At 37.9% G+C, this 19319-nt stretch overlaps 2 protein-coding genes and 1 long non-coding RNA gene across 3 annotated transcripts; 2 read left to right on the top strand and 1 right to left on the bottom strand.

Annotated features, from left to right (window-relative positions):
• Window positions 1-1809: 1809 nt before the first annotated feature.
• On the bottom strand, window positions 1810-2827 carry LOC148869529 (uncharacterized). Its single transcript, XR_016106642.1, has 2 exons — window positions 2302-2827; window positions 1810-2124 (listed from the first exon to the last, which is right to left on the bottom strand). It is a non-coding gene; the product is annotated as an uncharacterized LOC148869529 (long non-coding RNA).
• Window positions 2828-5994: 3167 nt separating this feature from the next.
• Window positions 5995-6771, top strand: LOC148869528 (cuscuta receptor 1-like). Its single transcript, XM_088969916.1, has one exon. It carries the CDS (start codon window positions 5995-5997, stop codon window positions 6769-6771), a length of 777 nt encoding a protein of 258 aa, XP_088826042.1.
• An 11420-nt stretch (window positions 6772-18191) lies between these two features.
• Window positions 18192-18983, top strand: LOC148869527 (receptor-like protein 15). Its single transcript, XM_088969915.1, has one exon. It carries the CDS (start codon window positions 18192-18194, stop codon window positions 18981-18983), a length of 792 nt encoding a protein of 263 aa, XP_088826041.1.
• The last annotated feature ends 336 nt before the right edge of the window (window positions 18984-19319 follow it).

Raw genomic sequence — 19319 nt, 5'->3', positions numbered from 1 at the left:
TGGTGGAATTCCAAAATGGATTGGTGGGCTTTCATCTCTAAATGCCCTATTTTTGAAAGGGAATCAATTTGAAGGTCAAATTCCAGTTCAATTGTGCCAGTTGAAAAATCTCAACATATTGCAATTCTCTTACAACTTTCTCTCAGGTTCGATACCATCTTGCTTAAAAAACATCCCATTTAATGGAGAATCAAGCTCATATAAAAGAAATTCAAAAGTTGAGTTTAATCCATTAATTTATGGTGGTATATATAGATATAACAATATGTTATTTCAAATTGAATTTGGTTTCGACGATGAAGAAGACATGGTGGATGTAGAAGTGGAGTTCATAACAAAATTCCGGTCCGAAACTTACAAGGGTGTTGTTCTTGGGCTCATGTCTGGAATTGATTTCTCTTGCAACAAATTAGAAGGCAATATCCCACCTGAAATTGGAGATTTAAGTGATATTCGGGCATTGAACCTGTCGCACAACTATTTAAATGGGCAAATCCCACCAAGCTTTTCAAATCTGAGAAAAATAGAGAGTTTGGACCTTTCCTACAACAATTTGACGGGAATGATCCCTCCTCAGATGATTGAGCTAAACTCTTTGTCGATTTTCAATGTGGCTCATAACAACCTATCCGGAAGGACTCCAGAGAGAAAAGGACAATTTGCAACATTCGGGGAAACTAGCTATGAGGGCAACCCTCTTCTTTGTGGAGAACCCTTAAAGAAGAATAATTGCACAAACAGTTCCAAGGCACCACTATCTATGCAAACAGTTCCTGATGACATGGACATGGACATGAACAGCTTTGTTGTAAGCTTTATAGCTTCTTATATAACAGTGTTGTTGGATTTGGTGATAATCTTCTACATAAACCCCTATTGGCGACGAGTTTGGTTTTATCTAATTGATGTTTGTATTACCTCTACTTACTACTTTGTTACGGACAATATCCACAAATTTTAACTTAATGTTGTTTTCATAAATATTTTAGTTTTTTAAACATGTAGACAATATTTCTGTATTTCCATTCTTGATTATTTAAATGGTAAATTACAAAGATCCCCCCTGTTCTATGGGGTCTGTGACAAATACCCTCTTATACTTTGTTTTGCGATAAATCTCCCTATGACCATGAGGCAAAGATCCCCTTTGACTGTTAACTTATATGTAAGAATGTGTTAAATTACTAAAAATACCCATTAGGAGAAAAACACTGGTTTTCTTCCCGGACCTTACGATACACGGACAGCAGCAAGTGGTAGTTGTTGCAGTGGTGGCGGACTTCCGTTGAAGTCCTCCCTCCCTCCGGACAGCAGAAGTGGTAGTTGTAGCAGTGGTGACGGACTTCCGTCGAAGTCCTCCCTCCCTCCCTCTCTCTCTCTCTCTCTTTCTCCCGATCTCTCTTCTTCCCCTTCCCTTTTCTCTCCCCCTCCTTTCTTCTTTCCAATTTCCTCTGTTTTCCGTTCCTTGCAGACGGAGAACAGACAAAAAAGGAAATGCGATTTGAATGGTCTTGAGTGCGACCATATGCACCTGGACCCTGCCTTGTCAGTTCCCCCTCTAACATCTACTGCCGAGGCCTCAAAGTTAAAGACTGGTTTTGTAAATTCAGCTATCACATCGATGTTTGAATTCTTTGCCACTCTTGGGGATACTGTGCTTAGTCTGACAACAGGCTCTGTAGAATTTGAGGAAGAAAAAGAAAATTCCGTCCATTAGCTTCCTAATCGAGTTGGGAATGAATCCCTTTGAATGGGTCCTGGATCCACCAATCCAACTGTACGTTGCGGTAAAAGACTAACAGTAATAAGTAGTCAAGGAGGAGCGCCTCGGCCTACCCTGAATCGATTCACATTTGAATTTAACTCTTGCTCCAGAGGACCAGAATGACCATGATTACAAATGAAAAGAAAGAATGAGAAAAGAAATCAGATAGAGAAGATGCAAAACTCAAGAAGACGTCCTCGCTTGAGAACGATTCCTCCACAGATAGATTCTGCAAGTCCTCGTTTGACAGCAAGTCATCGTACCGTCAAAAACCCCCTGTACAATGCGTTCACATAACCCGCTGCGTGTCGGCAGCGAGAGACCGAGCGCTCCTCTGAAGACCTGAGGCTTGTTGTAGCCTGTACCACCGAAACAGGGATTGGATAATTTTTCAATTTTACGTTCCATTCTTTCAATCTATCTGTTCCCTTTAAAAGTGAGAATGGAGAAGAGAACAAGGTATAGAAATAAAAAACGGCATAATCGCAACTCAAAAACAGTGAGAAATCAAGAAAAGAATGAGGGATTTCACTTACATGAATCGTAAAATCCTCCCCGGCTGCTCGTGCCTCCGCCTGAATTCACTGCAGCCACCGCTGATTTTCAGGAATGGAGAAGATAACAGGGTCTAGAGAGGGGAATTGGTGTCAAAGCCCCTGATGAGAAGAAATGGGCCCTGTACTTTGTTTTGTGGTTTTCGTCGTCGTGATGTTTCGCTTTCTTCGTCGGATGACGATTCAAGGAGCGAGGATTCCATGTCTGTTTATTCATCTGATTCGGAAGATGATTTTAGAGGCAGGAGGGCTCGCTGTCGGAATTAAATAGAAAATAATTGATATAGTAAGGTTCCAATCAGCTGAACCCTGTCGAGCCTTCCTCCGACGCCGCCAAGACGCCTGTCGTCTGTTGTCGGAACCCGTGAAGGACTTGTGGTTGACGAAGCCCGCTGTAACATACATGACCCCACAAAATACACAGAAATAATTACACCACAAACGGCCTTTGGAAGTCTATTGGCCCGTCGGTAAAACGTCGATTCAATAAATACGAAAAAAGCCCGCTGTAACCCCATTGTTATTTCGTTGCTCCAAATAAGAATTCAGTTTGATGAAGTGGAATTAACCAATTAACAATTCAAAATACTCCCATCCGCATTTATCTTCCGATAACCAAGTAAAAGAAAATGAAATCACGTCATTTAGTTTAATATAAGAAATGATTGTTGAAATAGATGCCTCTACATTTCTTGAATTCTATAATCAGATAAAAGTATTTCTTCATCAATCTCATCTGCAATTACACGGCTCTGCGATCAATATTTAGGAGGTTAAATCCATTTACAACAGTTCTATTTAGTGGAGAAAATGCATAAAAGAAAGCACTTTTCCAATTATTATTTTTGTGCTTATATTTACACAAGGATCACTAGAGAGATGCATGCTCAGTAATAGCCCTCTGAAATTTCATTAATTATAGACACCAAAATACTTTGAAAAAAGAAAAATTATTTAAAAATCAAACTCCAATAATCTATAATCTAAATAAACTTATACGTAGTACAATTTAAATAAAAATTCTGAATACAGAAGACTTAACCAAAAGATAAAAGATAGAAAAACAGAAGAAATTATGAACGAAACCACTTGACATTGCCATGTGACATTACTTTGTGATAGTAAGAAGTGCAAATACAAACATGCATGGTTCACGAAAATATAAAGTTGGTTTAACTTTGTATTAGTAGATTTTGCATTCTTAAAAAATGGTTTCGATTTTGATCACTTTTGTTTTACATTGATCAATTTTGAGTGCAAAATTTGCATCTAATTTATGTTGCAAACGTTCCCCCATTTTGAATGCAAATATGTCTTAGAATTCATAATTATTGTCATTTTTAATGTACAAATGTATTCTTAACAAATGCCTTCAAAAATTGAACTAGATTACAATCTTGCTTTGATTCAGGTTGGTCCAGAGATAACCTACCTATGGGTGACATTGCCTGCTAATTAAAAGGCTTTGAGTGTGGAATCAATAAGATTTAGGATCAAGAAATATGGAGATTTCACCACCAATTAATACAAGGGTCCATAAATTATAATTTCATGTAATACATATTTGAAAAATTACCTAGTACCAAGGATTAAAATATCGATACGTTACACCAATACGGGGCGTATCATATCAGTATCAGGTTATACCGGCATAGAATACGCTACGACTGGAAATATACACTATCATATCAGTGTGTATCGTGCAGCATCGACTGATACAATTCAATATGGAAGTGTGTCGACCCTCGGTTTAAACAACAAGCCAAATTCAATATAAAAAAGTGCTACTAGTGTAACTCAAACCTAAGACCCCAACTCATGTAATGCATAAGAATGATACATCTTTAACCACTTAGCCAACTTTTATTTCATGCCATTAAATGGAATACATTATACAGTATAAAAGCTCTTTTTCGACTACTTTGAAATTATTTAACATATATATATATATAAACATGTAGATTGCATTGACGTTTTCTGCTTCTATTTCAGGCCACAAAAGGTTTAACAAGTTGGAGGAAATAAACTTAGATTACAACAAATTTAACACAACGATTATATAGAGTTGGATACTTTGAGAAACTTGGAGCTATTAGATTTATCTTCTTCTACGTTCAACAACAAATTTCTCGAGAACATGGGGGAATGATTTCTCTCAAGTTCTTATCAATTGCTTCAGCTATTGGACTCAATGGAACTCAACTACCACATAAAAGTAAGTTAATTATTGGCAAACCAAAAATCTATTGATCTATTTTTGTGTCATTTCTTATGCTCTCTAAATAATACATGGTTAGTTATATGCAGAATCATTATTTAATTTACATATATATGCTTCGAATCACCATGCAGGATTGTGCAAACTAAGGAACCTCCAGGAATTGGATCTTAGTGGCAATGATTTTGTGGGTAGTCTCAACCATTGTTTAGAAAATCTCACATCCCTTCGCGCATTGGATCTTTCTCACAATCAATTTGAATGAAGCTTTGACACATCATTCATTGCTAGCCTCACTTCTCTTGAATACTTTTCTTTTTCACATAATCGCTTCCAAGGTTCATTTTCATTTCATTCCTTCGCTAACCTTTCCAAACTTGAGTTATTTCAATGTGAAGATCACAGGCTAATAGTTGAGATCGACGACTATCCAACCTGGGTTTCATCATTCCAGTTGAAATCTCTTGCCTTATTAGGCTTCACTTTCAAAAATGGTGCTTTTCCGAGTTTCTTCTACTACTAGCATGAGTTGAGAGAAGTTCAACTCCCTATCAACAATTTAAAGGGGGAGTTTCCCATTTGGTTGCTAGAAAACAATACCAAATTACAAAACCTAAATCTAATGAATAACTCCTTTACAGACCCTCTTGTTCTTCCTTCTCATCCTTGTCTAAATTTGTCTGTTTTGGTGCTTTTTAACATCAACTTCTCTGATTCAATCCCAACAAATATTGGTATCATCATTCCAAATTTAGAAGTCTTAAATCTATCACAAAATTGTTTTGAAGGAAAATTTCCTGCATCAATCAGTAATATGAAATCATTACGAATTCTAAATCTTTCCAATAATAATTTATCAGGTCAAATTCCAGAGCACTTGGTGACGGGGTGCTCTAGGTTAGAGTTTCTTAAGTTATCATACAATAATTTGTATGGAAAAATACTTCCTACAATTACAAACCTAACTAGGTTATGGTTGTTATACCTGGATCACAATCTCTTTGGTGGAAATCCAACAATTGTATGGATTAGATATCAGTCATAACAACATTTCCGGTCCACTACCTAAATGGTTGGGAAATTTATCAAATCTTCTGTCTCTTGATATGCATAATAATCATCTTGAATGATCAATTCCAAGTGAGTTTTGTCAACTGCATCAGCTCATATATTTGGATCTCTCTGAAAACGATATCTAGGGCTTGGTTCCTTTTTGCTTTAGCCCAAAAAATTTGAAACATGTGCATCTTCAGAAAAATAGGTTGGAAGGACCAGTGCCAAATGCATTCTCAAATGTCACTTCCTTGGTGACATTGGACATTAGTGATAACTGCTTAAATTGTGGAATTCCAGAATGGATCGGTGGGCTTTCATCTTTAAATGCCCTGCTTTTGAAAGGGAATCAATTTGAAAGTCAAATTCCAGTTCAATTGTGCTAGTTGAAAAATCTCAACATAATGGATTTCTCTCTCAACTTTCTCTCAGGTTCGATACCTTCTTGCTTAAATAACATCACATTTAATGGAGAATCAAGGTCATATGGAAGAAATTCAAAAATTTTGCTTATTGGATTTGTATATGGTGAGTCATATTCATATAACAGTATGTTATTTAGATCTGGAAATGATTTTGGTGATGAAGAGGGCATGGTGGAAGTAGAAGTGGAGTTCGGAACAAAATTCCGGTACAAAACTTACAAGGGTGTTGTTCTTGAGCTCATGTCTGGAATTGATCTCTCTTGCAACAAATTAGTAGGCAATATTCCACCTGAAATTGGAGATTTAAGTAATATTCTTGCATTGAACCCGTCACACAACTATTTAAATGGGCAAATCCCACCAAGTTTTTCAAATCTGAGAAACATAGAGAGTTTGGACCTTTCCTACAACAATTTGACGGGAATAATCCCTCCTCAGATGATTGAGCTAAACTATTTGTTGATTTTCAATGTGGCTCATAACAACCTATTCGGAAGGACTCTAGAGGGAAAAGGACAATTTGCAACATTCGGGGAAACTAGCTATGATGGCAACCCTCTTCTATGTGGAGAACCCTTAAAGAAGAATAATTGCACAAACAGTTCGAAAGCACCAACATCTATACAAACAGTTCCTGATGATCCTGATGACATGGACATGGACATGGACAGCTTTGTTGTAAGCTTTATAGCTTCTTATATAACAGTGTTGTTGGATATGGTGGCAGTCTTCTACATAAACCCCTATTGGCAATGAGTTTGGTTTTATCTAATTGATGTTTGTATTACCTCTACTTATTACTTTATTACGGGCAATATCCACGAACTGTTATCTTTTTCTTATTAATTAACAATTGTATATTCAGTTTTTTTCTTTTTTTTTTGAGAAAGTATTATTTCATTGCTCCAAATAAGAATTCAGTTTGGTGAAATGGAATTAACTAGAGGTCGGGATTTCTCGGATTATATTCTCTTTGAATGTGATTTTCTAGGTATGTAACCTCAAATTCCTCAAGTCTCTATCGCATACAATTACCAATTAAGAAAGAATTGGTTAAGTCTACTCCCTAGAATTCCCATCCAACCCTAAAATTTGTTGATTTTCTTTTATTGTTTCACATTCTTTTTTATTTTTCTGTTTTATGTGTTTTCTGAAAAACCATCAAGGTAATTTCAATCACTTGTGAGCACTTAATTTTAGGCATCTCTATGCATCAGTATCTTATAGGGTTCTTGTAGTGACAAAAAACTCTTTATCAACCCCGACCTTGCTACAGCATGGCTACCAAATTAATTAACCTTCATGGAGCACTATCCAAAGGAGGCGGCCAAACCAGAGCATAGCAACTTGAATATCCCTTACACACAAAAAGAACTACATGTCGAAAGCTATCAACGTGTTGTCTGTGCTATGTCATACCGGTCCATGGGTTTTGAACCCCCGGCCCAAAACTGTGCAAACCTCTGTGCCGAATCTGGCACGATGCATTTGTCATTGTGCCAGATCAAGCTGTGCCAGGCCATATTAGGCCACGGGCAATTTGACCCGATTTACACCTCTAACTATCATGCAATCATAAACCCGTTTTAGTAGTTTGGGCTTCCACTTTCATAACAAGAGTATGTAAATGGGCCTGTTGAAGCCATACAATAAGTCAAAGTGTGAAATACATAGAAATAATTACACCACAAACTTTCAACGCTTTTAAAAGTCTATTGGACCGTCGACAAAACTTCAATTCAATAAATAAGAAAGAAGCCCGCTGTAACATACATGACCCCAAGTGTTATTTCGTTGCTCCAAATAAGAATTTGGTTTGGTGAAATAGAATTAACCAATTAAGAATTCAAAATACTCCCATCCGTATTTATCTAATATGAACCAAAGGGGAATCGGCATTACCATCAATCTTAATTTGAACAATCTGTTGACCAATTAAAAGCTTTGCCTTATGTAAGGTTCAATTTTTTTCGACAGATAATATTTTAATAAATAAAAGAATATTAAAAGTAAGTTTTAACCAATTAAAAGAAAAAGAAATCATGTCATTTAGTCTAATATATGAAATGAAATCATGATGTGATATTAAGTAGTGCAAATACAAATATGCATGGTTCATGAATATAAAGTTGGTTTAACTTTGTACTAATAGATTTTGCATTCTTAAAAAATGGTTTCGATTGTGATTAGTGCACAAACACTGATCACTTTTGTTTTACATTGATCAATTTTGAGTGCAAAGTTTGCATCTAATTTAGGTTGCAAATGTTCCCCCATTTTGAATGCAAATATGTCTTAGAATTCATAATTATTATCATTTTGAATGTACAAATGTATTCACAACAAATGGCTTCAAAAATTGAAATAGATTACAATCTTCCTTTGATTCAGATTGGGCCACATCATGGAAGATGACGTCCCTACTCTTGCACACTCCGAGCACATGGGTGTGTATGCTTTACTTGGAAGACTTGCGTCCGGGTGCTGGATCACTCTCCGGCTCAGAGTCCTCCTGGTCGGGTGCAGAAGAGCTCCCCGGCTCTTGAGTCCGAGCAGACGAGCTCCCTGACTCCTGAGGCTGAGTACCCTCTTCACGGTCTTCATCCAAGACCACTATAGGGTGTTGAGGATGGACCTCCCCCCCGGGGGAGCTCGATAGAAATCAGCTCCACTACAAGGGCCTCGGACGTAGCAGGGGCAGAAGGGTCGGCTTCTTGACAAATCTTCCTCGAGGCCTTCCTCTTCCTCCCTCTTTGAGCGCTCCTAAGAAGGCTTGTAGCATCAACCTTTGGCATGGTAACTGCAAGAATGAAAGGTTAGTCGTGAGCTAAAAAATTTTTTTTTTGAAACCTACAAGGAGGGTTCAGCCCAGCTCTCACAAGCTTGTCCTCGGCCAAGAAATACTTCATCTCAAGGCTGAGTTGGGAAAGACCACCCCTCATGCCAGGAAATCCTTCTGCGTCTAAGATTATTCTGGGATCCTTAATTTCCACCCTCTAGTGAGTTGGGAAAGACCACCCCTCAGGATTTCGGACAATTAAGTACCTCCTCTTCCAAGCCAAAACCTTGCTCGGGAAGCCCAACAAAATCTTGAACCTGGGCTGAGGAGAGATGTAGTAGCTCTGTTTGACATCCCCACGCGGACAGTCGGAGTTCCTCTTAATGGCATAGATCGAACTAAAGATATCTAAGGTTAAAGGTTGGTTGTACGCGTGGAACAAGGAGATGGTACCAACTATGTTCCGAATTGAGTTCGGATGCTGCTTGTCAATGGTAATGTTAAAAAACTTCACGATTTCTATAATGAAAGGGTGATGCAGGAACAGCAGCCCGACAGCGAGTTAGTCTTCAAAAATCGTGAGTTCATGGTGATCGTGAGCCCAAGGGTATTGACCCAATGGAAGGATGAAAACCAAGCTATCGGGAAGACAATAGCAAGCTACCAGATACATCAGCTTATCCGATGTCATGGTAGAGGGACCAAAGTCATTAGGGTCCCGACCTTGAAAAGAAGACGGGGCCTCCATCCTAGAAGATGGCCTTGCTTCCAGAACCTCAGTCTCCTCGAGTCGAGGTAGGGGAATTGCCCAGTGATGAGCTGGTCTCCCTAGCAGGGGCCACGGGTTGCCCCTCGGCCCCCTCGACCCCACTAAGGTTTCCTAAGGGACTATCTAAACTGTGCCAGACATGACCAAAGCAGAGAAAAGAACGAACTTAAAGGAATATGAACTCACCAAGAAAGAAATGACCTCGGAAACGGAGGAGGGTGCGAGCTACAGGATTACAGCGTGATCTAATAATAGACTCAAATATGTGGTGAGAAAAATTAGTCTCGGGCCCCCTATTTATAGCCACTATGTCCAAAAACCAACGGTCAAGATAGAAACGATCCAACGTTTCCTAGGAAAATCGACTGCATGACCCTCGAGGGTAAATTTGGTTTAGCGCATATTTGGACGTCCGTAGAATTTATAGATTGTGTGATGTCTATACGTAAACTAGATCCGACCTGGGTTTTTTCCTAGCTGAACTGGGTGGCCAAATGAATTTGACCAGCAACTCATCTGACTAGTTGCCCGGACATCGGACCAAATTCACTTGTCACATAATGAACTCCCCGCACCTGGTCAGGACCCTTGGCTCGGGGAGTGGGGGGCAATTGATGAATGGTGATTTGGCCTGACATCGCAATAGGGGGACATGTGGATGGGGCTCGGCATAAGTGACAACTCAGCATGGCCAGTATACTATAGAGTGACCTCAGGTACCCTATTACCCCAAACTAAAGTTACTCTGAACCAAAGGCTATCCCAAACTAGGGTCACCTCGGCACTAGGTCGCAATGAGGATAACGGTACCAAGCCCACAACAAATCGAGCCTGGACAGCAAGATCACCTCGAGAGGAGTCTACCTTGGGATAAGCCTACCTCTGTGCAAGATCATGTCAGTCCTAAGGCACTTCGGCACTCATATCAGGTCGGGTTTGAAGGGCACGAGCTTAGGCACTGCTGACCGACCACTGCATGGTAACTCCAAGGATCTCACCTCTGTATCATGCCTTATAACGGCTAGTATTATCTCACCCACTCCCCGATTCAGGTGGGAATGGGCAACCTTACTGGTTGGTGGCGTTATCCTCAACTAACACGGAAACAGATCCTATCACAGTGGAAATCCCAAAACTATTCCACCAAACCCACGAGGACTCCAGTATATAAAGGCCTCACCCCCTAGGGGCGAACGGTATGCGTAATCTCTACTCTCTAGTCTTCTTGCATTTTAAGTTCTCATAAGCTCGCAACTAAGTACTGACTTAAGCATCGGAGCGACCTCGCCGGATAAGCCACCCCGGGTTCTCTAATTCGATTCTTGCAGATCAACCAAGTCCGTCATCTACTAGGAACTAGACCACCTCCAGCTAGGAGCAATCGGGTTGCACTACATCAAATATAATGCAATTTAATCTGGAAAACAGATGTAGCAAGGGAGGGAGAGGGGCAGGCCCAAAGCATGGGCCATGGCATGTTAAATGTGAAAATTACCCAATAGACATGGACACGCAAGATGAAGATGCACCATCACTACTTTGTATGTCTTCATTTAGATGTGGGTTTAGATAAAATATATATAAAATAAGAAAAACTTGGTCTTCATAATCAAGTCAATGGCAAATCACTACTCCCATTGACTTGGCTCCTTATAAATGTGCTTTTAAGGCATCCAATTGTAAGAAATTCATATAAAATTTGAATGCAAGCGTCGTTTTAAGGCATGCACTTGCATGCATCCATTGAAAAGTCACAATTGAAGCAAAAGTAAATGCGACTTCAGTTCTAATTATAGGGTCTACATATAGCTCAAGTCTCAATGGGGTGAAGCGAGACAAATCAAAAACTATGGACAGCTAGCTCTTTTTCCTTGAAATCATCTACATGCTTCTCGTCTTTGTCGGGACCTATGTTAGGGCTGCCCGGAGGTAGTCTTTGTCACCATTGACTAGGTCAACGTATTTATTATTCACATTTTTTATAGATTTTAATATAAATAAATCTATATTGATTGATATAAAAAATGATAATTTAAATAAATGAAAATATTAATCATCAAATAATTATTTTAGAAATTAAAAAATACTAATGTACATGTGATATGTATCTTAGATGTTTTAATAGATTTGAAATATTCTAAAATTATATATTTTTTAAATTATTAATTGATATTTTAATTTATATTTTATAATAACATATTTATTATTTATAAAAATAAAAATATTATTTGCTAAACATTTAAGAATTAAACTTTTAGTTGACCTTTTTTGTTAATGTTAAAAATTAATAAAATAATATAAAATAATTAATTTAATAATTCAAATATATTTTTTCTAAGATTTTAATAAAAATAAAATATTAATGGTTGTGTATATATTAATTTAAAAAAAAAACTATATAACAAAACGCTTCATGTCAACATGTCTCTCCTTGCTCCATTACACCCACCTTACATTCTCCTTTCTCTCTTCTCCCCTTCCCACCACTCTCATTAAGCTATGTCACCATTCCCAACCTAATTACCTAAAAAATATTCATAGAATCTCTCTCCTAAAATATCTCCTCTAGGCCATTAGAAATGACTAGAGCCTCCCCCCAATCTATATCCACTCTCTCTCATTTAAAACAGAGGAAATGACTTTGAACCCCCTTCACAAAAAGAAAACCTCCTAGCACTTATATGTAGAATATCCAACCACTCAAACCCAGAACTAAAACCAAAATACCACTTCAACCCCCATCTACTCTGAAGACGTGATATGTCAGCCATCTCCTAATTCTTTGACCATAATGTCCATACAAAACCTAGTGATCTGAACACTGGTTATGAAAAACTCTGAATCATGGTTTTTAAAAGCGAACCGGTGATTGAACCAGTTAGGGGTCTGACTACCAGTTCGAGTGGTCTAACCATTCAACCCAAATGGTCGGCCTGTTCTAACAAAAAAATAAAAATTTTAAAAATTGGAAAACAGACAAAATCGTTCAAACGGTTAACCGGTTGGTTTAGCGGTTTGCTGACCACATCAACTGTTTTGGGGGAAAAAGCAAATTTGGAGGAAAAGGGAATCGATCAGGTAACTGGTTCCTGGTTTTTTCGGTCTGACCGTCCAGTCTAATCCGGTTTTGAAAACCATGCTCTGAATAAAAAATTAAGAGGCCCACAACTTAGTTTTTTTTTCTTATAAATTATTTCTTTAGAACAATTCGTAAATTAAAGATGCACGTATGAACCAGTAAATTTCTGTTTAAGCTTTTCTACTGCCAAAAGAAAATCTAGCATTTATTCAATGCTTAGATGAAGTAACCCAATAATTGGTGTTTTTGAACACCGGTTATATTTCCCCAACCCATCTAAAAAGAATATTTTTTTTCCGAAAAAAAAAAGAGTGAGGAATTAGATATCATAGCTCAAAGCATTTAATACATTTTGGTTGCCACCATCTCCATCTACTATTATATATTACATGTTTTATATGCTAGTTCATGGGTAGTGGAGTTTAAATTTGTATGTGCATATTTGATTGATATTGATTCAAAATTAGGGATATAACTGGATTGATTCAGATTGGGTTCATCAAAATCCGAATTCGATTTGATTAGGAAAATTATTCATTAGAATCCAATCTAATATCTGATCAGAATTTAAGACCTTCGATTCAATTGGGAGGTGGTTCCACTGCCCATCTACGGTCGTGCCCCCACCCCCCTTCGGGACCACTTCTCGGAAATGGTAGAATCAACCGAAGGTCGGTTCAGTGGGTGTGGAGGGGTTAGATGGCCACCAAACTCACTCCCTCATACTACCACTCACTCATCGAGAATCTGGACCCTTTCTGAATGCCCATTGGCCCAATGGCCCGGGCAAATGGTGGTTTTGAAAAAGCATTATTTCCCACCGTCGACCTTCCATGTCTGCCTGGGGAATCTACGCCTCCTCTAGGATGTCTAGGAGCCCTCTCCCCACCACATGGAGGTGATTCCATCGCGAGTCTATCCCCATGCCCCTATGGGACTACTTCTCAGAAATGCAGAATCAACTGAAGGCTGCTCTGGCAGGTGTGGAGGGGTTCGATGGCCACCAAACCCACTTCATCCTACTACCACTCACAGACCGAGTTGACAATGGGAAGAAGTGGTTTTGAAAAAGCATCATTTCCCACTACCGACCTTTCTCACTGGCTCGAGCCATCTTTGCCTCCTTTGGGGACATTTAGAAGCCCTCGCCCCACCACGTGGAGGTGGTTTCATCACCTGTCTATGGGTGCAGAGGGGTTTGATGGCCACCAAACCCACTCCCTCCTACTACCACTCATCCACTGAGCATCCAGACACTTTTTGATCACCCATCGGCCCGACGACTCAGGCCACTGGTGGGAGACTCAAAAAATCTTCACGAAGAAGGTTTTTAAATTCCTACGAATGTGGCCCTCTAAATCAAAGAAAAAATTGGGCTTCATTCACTTCCGTCCTCAGCAATTTTTGTGGGGGAGAGAGACAATTGTCCAATATATCCTTCAATGGTATGGTATGCTATGCTATGCTCTCTACCCAATTGATGAAGATGGTGATAAAAGAAGAGGATAAAGAAAGTTTAGTCCACTGCTGGCTATATTCCATTTCATCATGCACCAGTTATGTCATTAGCAACCAAAACTGTATGTGTCTCACAATTCATCAACAGTTGGTCCAATTAATGTAATTTCTTGAAAAGCATTGGATGTATAAAGCATACAATGCCATCCAATCGTATAAACCATATACAAATATGTGGTACTTGTACAAAAGAGTGTTTTGTACTTGCTCCCACGATAATTGTACCCTACAAATATATAAAAATAATACAAAATACAAGGTTTTGCATTCTATATATTTATATTTCTATATCTTCCAAGCTGAGCTTTACACTCAATTTAGAAAAAATACAAATGCAGGCATATACAATACAAATACATATAAAATAACATAAAATATAAGGTTTTACACTCTACATATTTATATTTAATTTGTACTCCTTCCAAACTGAGCCTTGAAAACTTTTCGCTTTTTTTTTTTCTTGTTTTATGGCAAATAAATACAGGCTTGGAGAAACACCAACCATTCCTACTTCATCCTTGTCACTACGGTAGTCATAGTCAGAACTGTTTCTATTGCTATTGGAATATGAACTTTTGATATATCATATATTGTTATGAATGAACTAAGGGGGGGGACCACATACAAACAACCCTCTTCGGCTTGGATCGATTGGATATATTGAGAAAGTCTAGACATATTGGCTTCAAGCGGAAATAACATATTTCAAATTCAAAATCCTCCCTTCAAGGCTTCAACCCCACAATGAAACACAGATAAATGATCTGTTGATGGAAATAAATTCGAAATATCATGTAAAATGTCTTTTAATTAATTTCTATAGAAAATCTGCCTTTGGGGTTTGCAAGGGAGGTGGCACGTGGCAACAAACCAGCAAATGTGAGCTCCGCCTCAAAGAGAGTGTTATTTTCGATAGTTGGTCCAAAATCACTCCTTCAGACTCAAATTTACTTAAACTATTTAAATCTCAACTCCATAAGATTTAAAACTAGTGGACCTATTGAGACTTGACAAATGTAACATAGCTTGAAACAAAATAATTTTTATTTCCTTGATCATAGGTCTTGAAGTGCGGCCTCGTTCTTATAGCTTGACCCCGCCTTATCAGCAAAGACTATATAATTGTCCTCCTCAATTTATGCACCACCTCAGATTAAACAGCATCAGATAATCTTAGATTTGTCAACAAATTGTTTTGTACTAAAAATTCCTCCTTCAATTGATAAGATGAAATCACTCCTGCCTTTTGGGGGATTGCAAGGGAGGTGGCACGTGGCAGCAAAGTAGCAAATGTGAGCTCCGCCTCAAAGAGAGTGTTATTTCCGATAGTTGGTCCAAAATCACTCCTTCAGACTCAAATTTACCTAAACTATTCCTAAATCACTCCTTCAGACTCAAATTTACCTAAACTATTTAAATCTCAACTCCATAAGATTTAAAACTAGTGGACCTGTTGAGACATGACAAAAGTAACATAGCTCGAAAGAAAATAAGAAGAAAAAAAACTGTTCTGTATTCACATGTGAACTGATACATAGGTCCATAAATCATATAATTCTGTATTATCCAACCATGTACAACGAGTTAAATAATACAACCATGACTAAACACATTCCGTCCAACGCCTGGCTGTTGGGAATGAGAAGCTTTTGTTGATTAATTGAGTGTCCACTCTGGGATTCAACCTATTTGACTAAGATTTTTCATTTTAAGCCCACTGAGGCTCAATGTGGACAGTGTGCTCACAATCTAAGGCCCATAACTACAACAATATTAAGGTAACAGAAAAGGAATTAAATAATATTCATTATATATTTTCAAAAAGAAAATTAGGTGCTTTTACGCCAATATCAGCCATTTCAAGCTCTATCAAGGGACGAGCTTAAATTGTGGTCAAGGACGAACTAACCTATCTCAGTTCATTTAAGTTTCTAATTAAATTAGTCAAGCAACAAGATCAAACAAACCAGTCAACGGATTTGTCAAATATTTTGACTATCATTTTTTTTTTCCAAAACAATTACTGCTTACAGTTACGGTGCTATTCTAAGCTTCATGTACCACCACAACATGAGTTGAGAATAGTTGAACTCTCCAATAACAACTTGAAGGTACAGTTTCCCACATGGTTATTGGAGAACAATACCAAATTAATGAAATTAGATCTAATGAATAACTTCTTTATAGGCTTTCTTGTTCTTCCATCTCATTCATGTCTAAATTTTTCTTCTCTGCTAGTTTCACAAAATAAATTCTTTGGTTTGATCCCAACAAATACCGGTGTTATCTTTCCAAATTTGAAAGTATTAAATCTATCAACAAATGGGTTTAAAGAAAAAATTCATGTGTTAGTTGGTTATGGATTCTAGATCTGTCCAACAATAATTTATCAGGTCAAATACCAAAGTACTTGGTCCTATCCAACAATAGTTTGCATGGAAAAATACTCCCTACTATTATGAGAAATCTTTTGAGAAGTTTTAATTTATACCAATTTGATGTTAGTCATAACAACATATCTGGTCCTTTTACCTGCATGGTTGGGGAATTTATCAAGTCTTGAATATCTTGCCATGACAAATAATCAGCTTGAGGGAACAATCCCAGATGAATTTTGCCAACTATATGCCCTTAGATTCATGCATCTTTCTAAGAATAATCTCCACGGCTCAATACCATCTTGCTTTGGCCCAAGATATTTGAAACATGTACATCTTCAGAACAATGGGTTTGAAGGACCAATGGCAACCTTGGTTACTCTCGATATTAGGGATAACCATTTAAGTGGTACTATTCCAGAATGTATCGCTAGGCTTTCATCTTTGAGTGGCCTTCTCTTGAAAGGAAACCGGTTTGAAGGTAAAGTTCCCATCCAATTGTGCCAATTAGAGAAGCTGAGCATAATGGTCTTTTCTCTGATTATTGTTTTTGTACTTTTATTTATGGATATAGCTTTCATTTTCACAAAGATTATTAGGGAGATGCATAGCAATAGTCCTCGGGAAACTCATTACAAAGCCAACATACATTGAAAGAGAAAAAGGATTATTGTATTTTTTCACAAGGTGAAATTCCATACAAGGCCCAACCAATTTGTTAATGTAATAAAAGCCCAAAAAGGCAATTAAAATCTTGGCCCCTTTAATTTAGAGCCAAAATTTTGTTTTTCACCTCTTTTACATTTAAAGGAATGCACGTGCAATACCTATTCATCCTTTGTATTAGATGCTTCATTGTGCTAAGAAATGAATCTACTTCAATGTCCAACATGGAGCCCAAATCCCATTATATTCAAAATGACTTTCTTTCTTTCTTGAAAACTTGGTGCACGGGACCACTGAACCGAAGTCAAGGAAGCTAAATTTTCTGCGTGGGTGGGTTATGGGTATGAGGACAAGAATTCAATAAAGGAAAAAAAAACATACTATTCCAAGTCAACAAATGGTTTTGTACGAAAAATTCCTCCTTCAATTGGTAACATGAAACCATTGTCTATTCTAGATCTGTCCAACAGTAATATTTATCAGGTCATATTCCAGAGTAGTTGATCATGGGATTCTCTAATTTATGCATCTTTAACTTATCGAACAATAGTTTGCATGGAAAAATATTCTCCCTACATAGGTACAAATTACTTGATCAACTTGAATTGGTTATACGTAAATGACAATTTCTTCATAGGAAACCTCCCAGATAGTTTATTGAATAGTTCCCATTTATTTCAGTTGGGAAATTTATCTAGCCTTGAAGTTCTTGTCATGGCTACCTATCGTTTTGAAGGACCAGTTCCACGAGTTTTGTCAACTGGATGGCCTTAAATATATTGATCTTTTCTGGATCAATGACAAAGGCATTCTCTAACAACTTGTTCTTGGTGACCCTGGAGTCTGGACTTGAGGCATAACCACTTAACTGGCACTATTCCACAATGGGTCCATGGGCTTTCGTCTTTGGCTGCACTTCTCTTGAATAGAAATCAATTTGGAGGTACAATTCCCATCCAGGTGTGCCAATTAAAGAGGCTTAACATAATGGACTTGTCCCACAATATTCTCTCTGTTCCCATACTTTCTTGCTTGAATAACATAACTTTTGAGAGAGAACAGAGCTTGGGTAGAATAAATTGGGAAATCCCCTTGGCGGGATTTAGTTTTGCAGCTTCATATTTCTATGAAAGCCGGGTACCAAAATATGGAATGGATGAAGATAGCATCCACATTGAGCAAATCAGGATGCAGCTAGAGGTCCAGTTTAGAACAAAGGGTCGGTTAGAATCTTATACGGGTGAAGTTTTGAAGCTTATGTCTGGAATTGATCTTTCATGCAACCAATTAACAGGCCACAGTCCTCAAGAAATTGAGGAAATAAGTGGTATCCGTTCCCTAAACCTATCTCATAACTATTTCAGTGGAAGTATACCAGAAACGTTTTCACATTTGACAAAAATAGAGAGCTTGGATCTTTCCCACAACAATTTGAGTGGTATGGTCCCTCCACAAATGACTGAGCTAAAATTTCTGTCAGATTTCTCTGTGGCTCACAACAACTCGTCTGGAAGGACTGTGGAGAGGAAAGGACAATTTGCAACATTTAGGGAAAATAGCTATAAGGACAACCCTCTTCTTTGTAGAGAGCCATTAATGAAGAGTTGCACCAACAGCCATGGAGCACCACCACCCACACAAACAGCTTATGACAACATCGACATGACCACCTTCTTTGTGAGCTTTGCGGCAGATTATATAACAGTTTTGTTGGGTATGGTTGCAGTCATATACATATATAAACCCCCATTGGAGACGAGTGTGGTTTCATCTAATTGATGTCTGTATCTTCTCTTCCTACTACTTTTTCATTGACAATCTCCGTAAGATTATTAGTGCTGTAAAGGTCTCGACCTTATTGTTTCATTTCCCCTAGTAATGTCTATATTTTGGTTTTGACAAATTATATTGAAAAATGAAAGTACCATTTTACAAAATGAAAACATTTGCTATGTTTCCTTCAACAACAAAAGCTTTAGTCCAACAAAATTAGAAGATTCACATTATCAGTTCATTTTGTTCTTGTTTTTGAATTCTATAACCCAACTGTTAGTATAATTCCTTCGTCAACGACCATAACAGATTCAATCTTTAGGAGGTTAAACCCAAATCCAT

The sequence above is a fragment of the Nelumbo lutea genome, chromosome 2, assembly GCF_056320005.1.
Source record: "Nelumbo lutea isolate HS-2025 chromosome 2, American lotus-T2T, whole genome shotgun sequence".
Lineage (NCBI taxonomy): Eukaryota > Viridiplantae > Streptophyta > Magnoliopsida > Proteales > Nelumbonaceae > Nelumbo > Nelumbo lutea.
Note: the sequence above shows the minus strand (reverse complement) of the source record. Positions and strands in the feature narration are given on the sequence as shown.

What these genes read in the sequence shown, in the direction of transcription:
- LOC148869527 (XM_088969915.1), top strand. Translation starts at nt 18,192, where the DNA reads ATGGACTTGTCCCACAATATTCTCTCTGTTCCCATACTTTCTTGCTTG.
- LOC148869528 (XM_088969916.1), top strand. Translation starts at nt 5,995, where the DNA reads ATGGATTTCTCTCTCAACTTTCTCTCAGGTTCGATACCTTCTTGCTTA.